The sequence below is a fragment of the Mesoplodon mirus genome (assembly GCF_964341445.2).
Source record: "Mesoplodon mirus genome assembly, chromosome: 1".
NCBI classification, from domain to species: Eukaryota; Metazoa; Chordata; class Mammalia; order Artiodactyla; family Ziphiidae; genus Mesoplodon; species Mesoplodon mirus.
In genome coordinates, this window is record NC_138976.1 from 225,027,712 (window position 1) to 225,042,995 (window position 15,284).

Genomic DNA, 15,284 nt, shown 5'->3' on the forward strand with positions numbered 1-15,284 from the left:
GTTGGGGGTAGGAGTTTATTAATTAATTTATTTTTGCTGTGTTGGGTCTTCGTTTCTGTGCGAGGGCTTTCTCTAGTTGTGGCAAGTGAGGGCCACTCTTTATCGCGGTGTATGGGCCTCTCACTATCGCGGCCTCTCTTGTTGCGGAGCACAGGCTCCAGACGCGCAGGCTCAGTAGTTGTGGCTCACGGGCCTAGTTGCTCCGCGGCATGTGGGATCCTCCCAGACCAGGGCTTGAACCTGTGTCCCCTGCATTAGCAGGCAGATTCTCAACCACTGCGCCACGAGGGAAGCCCAGTGCATTTCTTATAAAGCACAGTTGAACTATTCTTTGTTATCAAAATCCATATACCCAAATATATTCTGTTGCCATAAATAGAATCCCATTGGAAGAATAACTGGCAAGTGCTTGGTTTTCTAAATTATAGCAGGAAGTCAGATGAATCTTATTTTCTGTATAGTTTCAATGGCCTTTTAGGGTTGAAATGACTTCAGTTCTTTGAGCATTAATGTGTTTAAAGGAAAAGTTCTGTCTCTAGTGACATGAAATGTAATCACGACAAGTCTGAGCCTGAGTGCTTATTGCCTGCCAGAATGGTTGCTGGCATGCATTTAAAATAATGGTTGTACCAATCACTATGGAATACAGTATGGAGGTTCCTCAAGAAATTAAAAATAGAACTACCATATGATCCAGCAGTCCCACTTCTCGGTATATATCCGAAGGAAACAAAATCATTGTCTTAAAGAGATATCCGTACTCCCATGTTCACTGCAGCATTATTCATAATAGCCAAGGTATAGAAACAACCTAAGTGTCTGTTGATGGATGAATGAATAGGGAAAATCACACACACACACACACACACACACACACAATGGAATATTATTCAGCCTTAAAAAAGAAAGCAGTCCTGCCATTTGCAACAACATGGATGAAACTGGAGGGCGTTGTGTTAAGTGAAATAAGCCAGACAGAGAAAGGCAAATACTGCATGGTATCACTTATATGTGGAATCTAAAAAATAAAAAAAAAGCAAACATAGAAACAGGGAGTAGAAAAGTGGTTTCCAGGGGCTGGAGGTAGGTGAAATAGGGAGAGGTTGGTAAAAGTTACAGATGTTTATTTATGAGATAAGGTTTGAGAATCTAATGTGTAACATGGACTATAGTTGATAACACTGTATTATGTAATTGAAGTTTGCTAAGAGAGTAGAACTTAAATGTTTTCATAAACAACAACAGAAGGTAAATATGTGAGGTGATGGATGCGTTAATTAACTCGATGGGGGAAACCCTTTCACGATGTGCATGTGTATCAAATCATCACTTTGTACATTTGAAATATCTTACAGTTTAATAAAACTGTCAATTTATACCGCAGTAAAGCTGAAAAAAAATTTTTTTTAATATTAAGAAGAATATCTTTTAAATAATAAAATTTAAAAATTAAATAAATAAAATAAAATAAAGGTTCTACTGACCTAAAAGGAGGTAGCTTTATTCTGAGAGCCTGGGGATGTTAGCATGATGTTGGGCCCTCTTCCCCCACTCCAGCTGAGTGTCTCCAAAATTACTGCAGTTTGAATTATGCTAATTGATTTTGCTGCCTTTTTTTTCTGCTCATAGAAATGTTTCTAAAAGTCCCCTGTCAGAAGGATGAAACTGCCAGGTGATGTTCCGTTTCTCAGTTCCTCCATCTAGTCAGGTTTCCCTGGTGGTGTCACCGAATTCATGCTTCAGATGGCAATAGGCTCATTTTGGGACCACAGAGTTATTGCCCCGGTTTTGGGTCAGTGTACATAAAGGTATGAGGATACCTGACCATATCACTCTAGGAAGGGAGGAAATTTCACATCGATGGAGGCGATGTGGAGCATGTAACAGCTAAGATTATTTTAGAGTTTATTATGTGCCAGGCACTGTTCTAGCCCTGTTACATACATTTTCTCTCTTAATGCTCCCAACAGCCCTAAGAGGTAGGTACTATGAGGTAGCCCTATGAGGTTATTTCCTCTATTTTACAGCTAAGGAAAGTGAGGCGTAGAGTGGTTACATTACTTAAACACTCTTGCATTGGCATCTGGAATTTGAGTCCAGCATTCTGACTCCCTTCTGACTCTTTGGCTACTAAGCTTCTTTACAATTGCTAACACACACTGATTTTAAATAATTTACATATGTTTATATATAGTTAATAACTGGATTTTGAGCCAAGGCCTTACTGACTAACCAAAACCTGTTCTCTGATCCCTAGAAATATTTGAACCTTTTTATTAGGGCTTACTAAATGGTCTCAAGAAGGAGTTTTTTCATTTTTCTCCTGAGTAGGTGTGCACATTGTTTTGTTCTTTTGTTCATTCAGCAAATGCTAATTGAGTGTATGTTATGTGCCAGAAACTTTGTTAGAGGCTGAAAGCATGGTAATTAGCCTAAGTAAGGTATAATTGTGTCTAGTGATAAATACCATGTTAGAGAAATATATTGGGTGTCCATCATTATTAGGCCGTATTTAATGCCAATTTGGCAATTAGAAAGTGTTTAAAATTGTGATATGTTCCAATTTTCTTTTTTATTTCTTTTTTCCCCTAGGCATTATCTACCCTGGACTCCATCACTCTGATGTACCCTTTCTTTTACCGGCCCATGTTTGAAGTGATAGAAGATGGCTGGCATTCTTTCCTTCCTGAGCAAGAGTTTGAACGCTACTCTTCAGCTGTGAGTAACTTTTGAGAGAACTATGGGTAATGAGAAATAACGCAGCACTTTACTTGTGAAAATGATCACTTCCTTTCGACGAGTGATAAGGTGCAGTTGACGTATCCCTGCCTAAAGGAAGTATCTATTAGCTGTTAGTGCTGCAGCCTTTGCCCTTCAGAGGTTTGCATAGTTTGTTCCCACTGCTGCAGCTGAAGTAATTTTTCTTCGGTGGATTTACTGATAAAACATTAAGATCTTCATAAAGATAGTCCTGACACGTTTTAATTTGGGGGTGTTTTAAAAGTGTCTCCCTGGAAACAGCTTTGTATACAGTGATTAGGTTCTGAGCCATCTCCCCCAAAGTCTGTTGAACCCATTGTGTGTCTGGGAGAGCACTAGAGAACCATGTATCAATTTGTTTTTGGGGGATGCTTTTTGTGATTTTATAATTTGGGTTACTAAGACCAGTGTACTAGAGCCACATGTTCTTTCTGGAAGATTGGAAGATTGGCAGGACCTTCCTGCACACTCTGTGCTTCTACTGCTGCCCACCCTCCTGAAGCCATTTTTTTCTTAGCTTTTGTTAATACTTTTTCCATCCTGATACTTGTCTCTACTGTGAAGTATTCTGCCAGTGGACGGTAATAGTATCCAAATAACCTGTACATATGAAATAAGAAGATATACATAAATGCCAGATTAAAAACAATCAAGTGTTTTCTATCCCACTTTTACTTACGAGTGGGATGTTGTTTATAAAGGTTTTTTGTTTTCACCAAAAAAGAAACATCTGTGTCTGTCATTGAGTGTTCCTTCCCCTTCTCCCCTAACTGGCTGAAATGTACAAATAGCCGAAAAAAGGAATGGGCTGTATCTCATTAGGAAAGAAACTGCAATTGTCCAATAAATAGACGCTGTTGGTCTTCAAAAAAAAAAGTTTTTTTTTTTTTTTTTTTTTTTTTTTACTACTTTTCTTTTTCCAACATACCTCTGTAAATGGGTCCTAGGAGGATCAAGAAGTAGGGAGCAGGGTGCCATGTAATTTAAAGAACAAAGATGTCCATAGCAGCAAACTGAGAAAGGAAGGGGAATTTTACATTCTTGTGTATGGAGCATTTTTATATAGTTTGTGGATAACTACTTGTATTTACATTTATATTCAGGGTCTTTATAGCATTAAAAACTGCATAGTAAACATTCTCAAATGCATGATGCTTTTCTTTTGTATCAATTAACTACTAGCTAACAGCTACCTAGAGGAATCCTTAGTTACTTCCTAGGTGGAAAATGGCAGTCAGAATTTGATCTGGAAGGGAGATGTCTGGATGATTTTCTTGGTTATCCAAAAACGTCTGTATAAATGACTTGCTCATGATTTATCTTGTAGTTAGGTGCCATATGTGAACCAGTCTAAGTCTACATTCAACAAGCCAACATTCAAATCACTCTCCTACTCTGTGCAGAAATCCTCTGTGCTAACACATCCACGGTGTGGTTGTCCAGGTTCTGCTTGAAATCTCTAGTGCAAGAGAATTTGCAAAATCACACAGTAACGTCCCATATGGGAATAGTCCTAATACCAACCTGAAGTTCCCCTGTACTTAGACCCCATGTTTCTGATGTTGCCTTGTGTTTTTCAGGTTCTCTTATTCCTCTACTATGAATTGTTCTTCAAATTAAGAACTTTTATGTCCCCATTAAGTTTCCTCTTCTACAGATTAAATATCAGTATTTATTTCAGCCTTTTCCCATAATACTGAACTCAGGGCCCCACCGTGTCCTGGCTGCTTTCCTCAGCAAGGCCTTCAGTTTGTCATTGATTCTGTTAAAACATGGTACCCGTAACATTTAGCGTAGATTGGAACTATTACTGATACTTTACCCCAAAGTTGCATTGGCCTTTTTCAGAATTAAATTACTAATGAAATAAACTAAAATTCCTTCATCCTTATACATGTGTTATTAAGGGATCCTCCTTGCCTTTTTGTTTGTTTGTCCATTCATTCATTCTTATATTCAACACTTTTTTCCTCGTAGGCATTTCCTTTTGGGGTTAGCTAATTATTTAAGCAATTTGTATATTTGAATTTCTGTTTTACATTCCTGCAAATTTTGTAATCCACAAATTTTGTAATCTACAAATTTAATGAGAACATCTTTAATGCCTTGATTTGAGGTATTTACTTACTATTGCTAGATTATGGAAATTTTAGATAAGCAAAACATGGTCCCTTCCTTCTAATTGTTCAAAGTCTAATAATTATCTAAGTAATTGAATACAATAAAATAAGTGCTGACAAAATTTCCACGAGGCACAGGGGAAATGAAATTATTAGATCTGTGTTATAGAAAGTCAGTTCTGTTGCAAAATGCTGAGAAACTGCTTAATAGGATACTGTAATAATATAAAGAAGATGGTTGGATCAGTAGCAGAGTGGTTATAGTGCAAAAAGATTCAGGAAGTGGAATTAAAAGGAGTTGGTGACCCACTCCCTGGATGTGAGAAGTAAAACAGGCAGTGGCATCTAGGTTTTACCATTGAGATGGGAAAGACAGAAAGAGAAATGTGTTTGACAGGGAATGAGCTGAGTTCAGTTTTGGGGATGACAAATTCAAAGGGCCTGTGTGGTACATGTCATTGAATATGTACAAGAGATACTTCAGAGCTTATTTGAGAGATCTGTGTTAAAAATGAAATATTGAGCATAATCAGTGTATACATTGTGGGAACCATGGGGAGAAGTTGATATTGCCAAGGGAAAGCATCTAAAGTAAGTAGGGGGCCAAGGATGAACCATGTAAGGGATGAGTGGAGGAAAAAGCCAAGGGAAGAGCGAGCTTCAAGTAGGAGGGGGTCACTAATGTGAAAGCTTCTTATTCATTGTTTGTTTATTGTCTCTCTTGTCTAGGATACAAGCTGCTAGAATATAAACTTTAGGACAGTGGGAAACATACATGTCATTCTTATTCTCTACTGTATTCTTTTTTTTTAACATCTTTATTGGAGTGTAATTGCTTTACAATGGTGTGTTACTTTCTGCTTCATAACAAAGTGAATCAACTGTGCATATACGTATATCTCCATATCTCCTCCCTCTTGCGTCTCCCTCCCACCCTCCTTATCCCACCCCTCTAGGGTGGTCACAAAGCCCCGAGCTGATCTCCCTGTGCTATGCAGCTGCTTCCCACTAGCTATCTATTTTACATTTGGTAGTATATATAAGTCCATGGCACTCTCTCACTTCGTCCCAGCTTACCCTTCCCCCTCCCTGTGTCCTCAAGTCCATTCTCTACGTCTGCATCTTTATTCCTGTCCTGCCCCTAGGTTCCTCAGAACCTTATTTTTTTTTTTTTAGATTCCATATATATGTTAGCATACGGTATTTGTTTTTCTATTTCTGACTTACTTCACTCTGTATGACAGACTCTAGGTCCATCCACCTTACTACAAATAACTCAATTTTGTTTCTTTTTATGGTTGAGTAATATTCCATGGTATATATGTGCCACATCTTCTTTATCCATTCATCTGTTGATGGACACTTAGGTTGTTTCCATGTCCTGGCTATTGTAAAGAGAGCTGCAGTGAACATTGTGGTACATGACTCTTTTTGAATTATGGTTTTCTCAGGGTATCTACTGTATTCTTAGCACATGATTGGCAAGCAGTAGTTATTTGTTGAGCGAATGAATATAGGAATGTGTGCATTTATGCAGGATAGGACAAAAGGACAATAATGCCTTCTATATATCATTGGAATTCTCTGCCAGGTAGACATATATCACTTAATCAGTCAGTATTCATTGAGTAAGGTTTTTTGACCATCTAAAAAACTTTCTAAATAGTATTAGCCAGTCCCTTCTTCTCTGTTATATCCAAAAGAGATGTATGGTATTGAGAAGACAGAGTACTAAAACTAGCTATCAAGATATCTTATGTTGCATCCCAGATATGTTGGCTGCTTGACTTTCTGGGACTCAGTTTCCAAGTCTACACAATGAAAGTATTGGACAAATGATCTTTAAGAGTTCCTCCCCTTTTAACATGCTTTTATTCTAGGATATCATGAAATATTATTTCAGACACTTTGCTGAAATACACGTATGTAGTATATCTGTACTCCCCCAATCTACTACTTCAGAAATAATATACAGCAAAGATGATGATAAGGTAATGGTTGAGTAGCTTCTATCTGACAAGCCCCCCTGCAGATACACAATGACAAACTACGAATAAAATACAGGAAACTACTACTTGGAGGCTCTGGTAAGTGAACAGAAATCAGCATATTTTAGAGGGGAGTCAAAACTTAGGGGAAGTGAGTGACAGGGTGAATTTCCTATTTTGCAGGCCTTGTCCTGAGGTCAGTGAAGTTATGGCATTGATGGTATAGGACAGCTAACATTCTGGTGAAAAGCCCACTTTCTCTCTGGTGGGAGGAACCAGGGGAAGGGCTTGGGGAGCCAGAGAGCCAGAGGAGGGGAACCTTGATTCTCTATATAACCCTGAATCTCTGGCTGACTCTTGACCCATGATTGCATGGGACAGACTGGGAGCAGTCAGAGCTAAGGTCTGAGCTGCCGTGCACCTCAGATTTTGCAGTTTAAGTCTGAACAAGCTGGTTCCTTGTAAAACAGAACCATAACACTCTTCAAAGGTGTGTAATAGAATGCAGTTTCTGGACATGCACAATGTCCAGGATACAGTCCAAAGTTGAGCCAGGATATTATGACCCGTTCTCAAGAAAAAAGACAGTCAGCTCCCTTTCCTCAGCTGCCGCTAAGGTGCTTGGTCCTTCTGAGGAAGCTAAGGCTGCATTGGGGTGCAGCCCTCACTTCGTCCGGTGACTAGCATCGCTCCTGGCAGCACCTGCCTAGCACTCACCTGCACCATGGCCTCCGTCTCGGAGCTCGCCTGCATCTACTCGGCCCTCATCCTGCACGACTGAGGTGAGGGTCACAGAGGATAAGATCAATGCCTTCATTAAAGCAGCAGGTGTAAATGTTGAACCTTTCTGGCCAGGCTTGTTTGCAAAGGCTTTGGCCAGTGTCAACATCGGGAGCCTTATCTCCAATGTGGGGGCAGGTGGACCTGCCCCAGCAGCTGGTGCTGCCCCAGCAGGAGGTCCTGACCCCTCCCCCAGTGCTGTCCCAGCTGAGGAGAAGAAAGTGGAAGCAAAGAAAGAAGGATCTGAAGAGTCTGATGATGACATGGGCTTTGGTTTTTTTGACTAAACTAAACCTCTTTAGTAACACAAAAAGCTGGGCTCTTTACAAAAAACAAAAGACAATCAGCAATTGCCCACCCCAGGATGACTCAGATGTTCAAGTGATCATACAAGATCTTTCGAGCAGCTGTTTAAACTGCCCAATTTTCCATAAAGGAAACTATGCTTAAAATGAGAGAAAAGACAGGAAACTTCAGCAGAGAAATAGAAAACATTAAGAAGAGTCAAATGGAACTCAGCATTTTTTGAAAAATTTGTATCTGAAATAAAATATTCAGTAGGCTAAATAACAGAGGACAGAAACAGTAAAATTGAAATTAGAGCAATAGAAATTATTTGGAGAAATAAAGAGAGAAGAGAAATTATGGAAAAATAAACAGAGCCTCAGGAACATGTGGAACAATATCAAAATGTCTAGTATATGTGTAATTACAGATCCAGGAGAGAATAGACAGAATAGGTAGAAAAAATACTTAAAGAAATAATGTTCAGAAACTAAAAATTTGGTGAATTTTCTGAATTCAAAAAACTCAGCAAGCCCCAAACAGGATAAGTATGAAGAAAATCATGCTAGGCACATCATAGTCAGACTGTCGGTAAACCATGATAACATGAAGATCTTGAAAGCTGCCAGATAAAAACAACACATTACATACACAGAGACAATTCAAATGACCGTGGACTATTCATCAGAAATCATGGTGACTAGAAGACAAAACTTTTTTTTTAATTTTTTTAATTTTTTTTTTTAATTTTTTTTTATTAGACAAAACTTTTAAAGTGTTGAAAGGAGTAAAACCTACCAACCCTGAATTCTGTATCTGGTGAAAGTATCTTTCAAGGAGGAAGGTGAGACAACATTTTCAGATAAAAAGAAACTAAGAATTTGTCACCAAGAGACCTTCACTATAAGAAATGTTAAAGGAATTTCTTCAGACTGAAGGGAAATAATACCAGAGGGAAACCTGAATATTCAAAATGATTGAAGAATATTGGAAATGGTAAATTCTAGGTAAATATAACAAGCTATTTTTTTTATTTTTAGTGTCTTTAAAATATGTATGACTACTTAAAGCAAAAACTATGGCATTGGGGGCTTCCCTGGTGGCACAGTGGTTAAGAATCTGCCTGCCAATGGAGGGGACATGGGTTCGAGCCTGCGCTCTAGAGCCCGCGAGCCACAACTACTGAGCCCGCGTGCCACAACTACGGAAGCCTGTGCTCTGCAACGAGAGAAGCCACCACAATGAAGAGCCCGCACACAGCAACGAAGACCCAATGCAGCCAAAAATAAATAAATTTATTAAAAAAACAAAAACAAACTATGGCATTGCCTTTGTGGTGTTTATAGTGTATGTAGACATATTACGTATGGAAACTATGTCATTAAAAATGACTGGGTGTGGTGTGGCTGAATGGATATAGACTAATACAGCTTTAAGTTTTTTACATATTACATAATGTGGGCTAATATTTAAATTAACAATATATATTATAATCCCTAGAGCAGAGTTTCTCGAACTTGGCACTGTTGACATTTGGGCTAGATAATTCTTTGTTGTGAGAAGCTGTCCTGTGCATTGTAGGATGTTTGGCAGTATCCCTGGCCTGCCACTAGATGCCAGGAGCATTCTTTTCCTCCAACCCCAGTAGTCTTCAGTCATTTTTTTTTTTACAACTTTATTGGAGTATAATTGCTTCACAATGGTGTATTAGTTTCTGCTTTATAACAAAGTGAATCAGTTATACATATACATCTGTTCCCATATCCCTTCCCTCTTGCGTCTCCCTCCCTCCCACCCTCCCTATCCCACCCCTCCAGTCGGTCACAAAGCACTGAGCTGATCTCCGTGTGCCATGCAGCTGCTTCCCACTAGCTATCTATTTTACGTTTGGTAGTGTATATATGTCCATGCCACTCTCTCACTTTGTCACAGCTTACCCTTCCCCCTCCCCATATCCTCAAGTCCATTCTCTAGTAGGTCTGTGTCTTTATTCCTGTTTTACCCCTAGGTTCTTCATGACATTTTTTTCCTTAAATTCCATATATATGTGTTAGCATACGGTATTTGTCTTTCTCTTTCTGACTTACTTCACTCTGTATGACAGACTCGAGGTCTATCCACCTCATTACAAATAGCTCAATTTCGTTTCTTTTTATGGCTGAGTAATATTCCATTGTATGTATGTGCCACATCTTCTTTATCCATTCATCCGATGATGGACACTTAGGTTGTTTCCATCTCTGGAAGAGCTGCAATGAACATTTTGGTACATGACTTTTTGAATTATGGTTTTCTCAGGGTATATGCCCAGTAGTGGGATTGCTGGGTCATATGGTAGTTGTATTTGTAGTTGTTTAAGGAACCTCCATACTGTTCTCCATAGTGGCTGTACCAATTCACATTCCCACCAGCAGTGCAGGAGTGTTCCATTTTCTCCACACCCTCTCCAGCATTTATTGTTTCTAGATTTTTTGATGATGGCCATTCTGACTGGTGTGAGATAATATCTCATTGTAGTTTTGATTTGCATTTCTCTAATGATTAATGATGTTGAGCATTCTTTCATGTGTTTGTTGGCAGTCTGTATATCTTCTTTGGAGAAATGTCTATTTAGGTCTTCTGCCCATTTTTGGATTGGGTTGTTTGTTTTTTTGCTATTGAGCTGCATGAGCTGCTTATAAATTTTGGAGATTAATCCTTTGTCATTTGCTTCATTTGCAAATATTTTGTCCCATTCTGAGGGTTGTCTTTTGGTCTTGTTTATTCAGTCATTGACAGATGTTCTCTTGGGGCAAAATCACCCCTAGCTGAGAACCATTGTCTTAAGCAGTCACTTCTTAAAAATGTTAAGAGGTATAATTAAAAAATTGATACATTAAAGTGCAATTCTAAAAAGTATTTAAATAATTCAAAAGAAAGTGGGAAAGAAGAAACAGCAATAAAAACTGAAGGGGCAAACAAAATAAATGCTAGACTAAAATCCAGCTGTATCATTATTTAATATTGGTGAGCTAAATGCTCCAATTAAAAGGCAGAGACTGTCAGAATGAATTAAAGAAAAAAAAGCAAGAGAGTTCCCTGGTGGCCTAGTGGTTAGGATTCCAAGGCTTTCACTGCTGAAGGCTTGGGTTCAGTCCCTGGTCGGGGAACTGAGATCCCTCAAGCTGCGTGGTGTGGCCAAAAAAAGAAGAAGAAGAAGAAAAGAAAGCAAGATGCAAATATTGCTGTGTACAAGAGATGTATTTTGAATATAAAGAGGTGGATTGAAAATAAAGGGGTGGGGAAAATGTGCCATGAAAATAGTAAGTATAAAAAAGAGGTAGCTTTATTCATTCCAGATTAAAAAAAAACTTCAAGACAGAATATGATCAAATAAAGAGGGTCATTCCATAATAATAAAATTCATCAGGACAACATTATGATTTATATATAAAAATAAATATTTGTGCTTGATAGCCAAAATTGATGGAAATGAAGAAATAAGCAATTCTGTGATGATTGTAGATTGTTTAAACTGCCCTCTCAGCAAGTAATAGAACAACTAAACTGAAACAAAACAACAACAAAACAAGTAGAGACAGAGAATCTGAACAGCACTCTCCGGTATTCATTGAATACTACTTCCCAACTTCTGCAGAATAAACAACATGCAAGAGCACATGGTATGTTTTCTAAGAGAGAATATACGCTGGGCTATTAAATAAATATCAATAAATTTAAAAGGATTGAAACCATACAGTATATAATCCCTGATCACAGAGTAATTATATTAGAAATCAGTTAACACTAAGGTATCGAGGAATACCCAGTCTTTCTAAATTAAACAAAATGCCTGTAAATAATCTGTAACTCAAAGATGAAATCAGAAAGGAAATTAGGAAATATTTTGAACTGAATGATAATATCAAAATTTGTAGAATATAGCTAAAGCAATGTTTAGAGAGAAACTTATAATGTTAAAGTGCTAATATAAAACAAGAAGAAAGTTCTAAAATCACCAACTTAAGCTCCAACTTAAGAAACTGGGGAAAAAATGAGCAAAGTAACTTGAAAGAATGAAATGATTAAAATAAGAGTAGAAATGAACAAAATAACTAGAACTAATAAGTTTAGCAAGGTTGCTCGATACAAGTGTACAAAATCTAACTGGCAATAAGCAATCTTAAAATGAATAAAATACTTAGTAATAAGTTTAACAAAAGGGCAGGATCTATACACTGAAAAACACAAAACATTGCTGAGAGAAGTTAAAGGACATCTAAATAAAAGGAGAAACACATGTTCATGGATTGGAAGACAATATGATTAAGATCAGTAATGGGCTGAGTTATGTAAAGGACCCAATAGTAAATACTTTAGGCTTTGGGGGTCATGAAATCTTTGTTGCAGCTGCTCCACTCTGCTGTTAACAGCATGAAAACAGCAATAGATAATATATCAATGAATGGGTGGTGCTGTGTTCCAATAGTATCTTACAGGCATACCTCATTTTATTGCGTTTTCATCTTATTGTGCTTTTCAGATATTGCGTTCTTTACAAATTGAAGGTTTGTGGCAATCCTATGTCAAGCAAGTCTTTCAGTGCCATTTTTCCACAGCGTTTGCTTACTTCATGTCTCTGTTGCATTTTGGTAATTCTGAAAATATTTCAAATCCTCCACCAGCAGAAAGATTATGACTTGCTAATGGCTCAGATGATGGTTAGCATTTTTTAGCAACAAAATATTTTAAAATTAAGTATGTACATTTTATTTTTTTAAGACATATTGATGTTGCACACTTAATAGACTACAGTATAGTGTAAACATATACATGCATTGGGAAAGCAAAAAATTTGTGACTCGCTTTGTTGCAATATTCACTTCATTGCAGTGGTCTGGAACCAAACCTGCAATGTCTCTGAGGTATGTCCGCATTTACAAAAACAAGCAGGGGCCTGGATTTGGCTTGTGGACTATAGTTTGCTGACCTCTCATTAAGATGCTGATTCTCTCCAAATTGATTTATTGATTGAGTGCAACTCCTATCAAAATTCCAATAGATGTCTTTGTAGAAATTGTCAAGGTTATCCTGAAATTTATATGGAACTGCAGAGTTACTAGAATAGCCAAAACAACTTTGAAAAAAAATAGCTAAATTATTTACATTACTTGATTTCAAAATTTACTATCAGGTTACAGTAATCAAGAGAATGTGGTATATTGGCTTAAGGATAGATATATAAATCCATGGAACAGGATAGAGGGTCTAGAGAGAAACTCTCCCATTTGTGGTCAATTTTTGCCAAAGGTGCCTAGACAATTCTATAGGTAAAGGAGAGTTTTTTTCAACTAATGGCATTGGAACAATTGGACTGATAAAAGATAGATCTAGACCTTTACTTCCATCCACAAAAATTAACTCAAAATATATTATAGACTAAAACATAAGAGCTAAAGGTATACAATTTCTTGAAGAAAACACAGGAGAAAATCTTTATGACCATCGATTAGGCAAAGATTTCTTAAATAAGACACTAAAAGTGACCGAAAGCAGATTAGTGATTTCCTTGTATTGGGTGTGGAGGGGAATCTATGGACTGCAAAGATGCACAAGGGTATCCCAGCAAACACCATGTAGGATAATCAAAAGGAAATTTTTACTTAGATGTATTGAGTTCAGCTATCGAACAGTAAGGCAAAGAGAATATCACAATATTAACCAAAGAGAAAAGACAAATTACATACATGGTGAAACAAAATTAGAAGAGAAAAAAAACCAATTTGATAAAATTAAACATCTACTTATGACAAAAGCTCTTAGCAGAGTTGGATTTGAAAGGAATTTATTTAATCTGATACAAGGTAGCTACAAAAACAAAAATATACAAAAAGCAAATCTTTCATTATTCCCTTTAAGTTCAAGAGCGAGACAAAGATGCCTGCCATCGCTACTCCTAGCTGACTCAAGAAGACAAGAAGGAAAAATAAAAGGTATTAGGATTGAAATGAAAGAAGCAAAATTGCTATTAGTCGGTTTTTTTTGTTTTGTTTTTTTTGGCCGCACAGTACATGGGATCTTAATTCCCCGATCGGGGGTTAAACCTGCCCCCCTGCATTGGGTGCGCGAAGTCTTAACCATTGGACCACCAGGGAAGTCCCTGCTCTTAGTTGTTGATTATATGCTTTTCTACATAGGAAACTGAAAGAATCTTGAAATTGTAGGCATTTCTCTACACCAAACTTTTTTTGTGTGTGTGTGTGTGGTATGCGGGCCTCCCACCGCCATGGCCTCTCCCGCTGCGGAGCACAGGCCCTGGAAGCGCAGGCCCAGTGGCCATGGCCCGCAGGCCCAGCCGCTCTGCGGCATGTGGGATCCTCCCGGACCGGGGCACGAACCCGTGTCCCCCGCATTGGCAGGTGAACTCCCAATTACTGCGCCACCAGGGAAGCCCCCAAACATAATTTTGAAGACATACAACTAAAATGCAATAAAAATATAAGGTTCCTAGGAGTATATCTAAGAAAAGATATGAAAGATGTTTATTGAGAGAATTTTAAAACTTTATTGAAAAATTAAGAAAGCTTTGGTAAGTGGAGGGACACTATGCTCATAGATAAGGGTGTTAAATATTATAAAGATGTCTCCAAATCAATCTATAAAGTTGGTGCCATCTTATTAAAAAACCAGTGGGCTTCTAAGTGGAATTTGATAAAAGTTACATGAAAGAGCAAAGGATCAAGGGGAGCCAAGGTTCTCTTGAAGAACAAGAAAGAGCGAAGAGGACTCTAGGAGACGTAGCCTACTAAATACAAAGCTTATTCTAAAAGCCATGGATGGACATGCTGCAGCTAGACGAGTGGGACAGAATAGAGAGGCCAACGTGTGGAAAGTTAATATTTGACAGAAGTGGCATTGCAGGTCAATGAAGAATCATAGCATTCTCTGGAGTAGGAAATCAGTAAGTAATACCTAATTGTGAAAAACAGCCAAAAATTAAAAAAAAAAAAAAAAGCTGAAAGAGTTGAAAATGGTTGCTTCTGGGGAAAGGGAATTAGATGATGGGTGAGCAGGAAACAGGTAAGTTCCTTTTTAAAAAATAATTTATTAGAAACTGTCTTTTAAATTAGTGATGTGAATAACTGAACAGTGAAAACATTTAATTAAAAATATAGTATCTTGTAAAAGGATTTTTTATTTTATTTATTTATTTATTTATTTTTTACATCTTTATTGGAGTATAATTGCTTTACAATGGTGTGTTAGTTTCTGCTTTATAACAAAGTGAATCAGCTGTAAGTATACATATATCCCCATATCCCCTCCCTCTTGCGTCTCCCTCACACCCTACCTATCCCACCCCTCTAGGTGG

The 15,284-nt window shown here is 37.7% G+C and overlaps 1 protein-coding gene and 1 pseudogene across 2 annotated transcripts in view; both read left to right on the top strand.

Annotated features, from left to right (window-relative positions):
* The window catches only part of MTMR9 (myotubularin related protein 9), a 96,677-nt gene that overhangs the window by 13,582 nt on the left and 67,811 nt on the right, over positions 1–15,284 (top strand). Inside the window, exon 3 of the mRNA XM_082620303.1 lies at positions 2,593–2,718. Coding sequence (XP_082476429.1) covers positions 2,593–2,718 — 126 coding nt within the window. The remainder of the gene's footprint in view (positions 1–2,592; positions 2,719–15,284) is intronic.
* Positions 7,422–9,387, top strand: LOC309801664 (large ribosomal subunit protein P1-like; annotated as a pseudogene). Its single transcript has one exon. The product of its transcript is annotated as a large ribosomal subunit protein P1-like (transcript).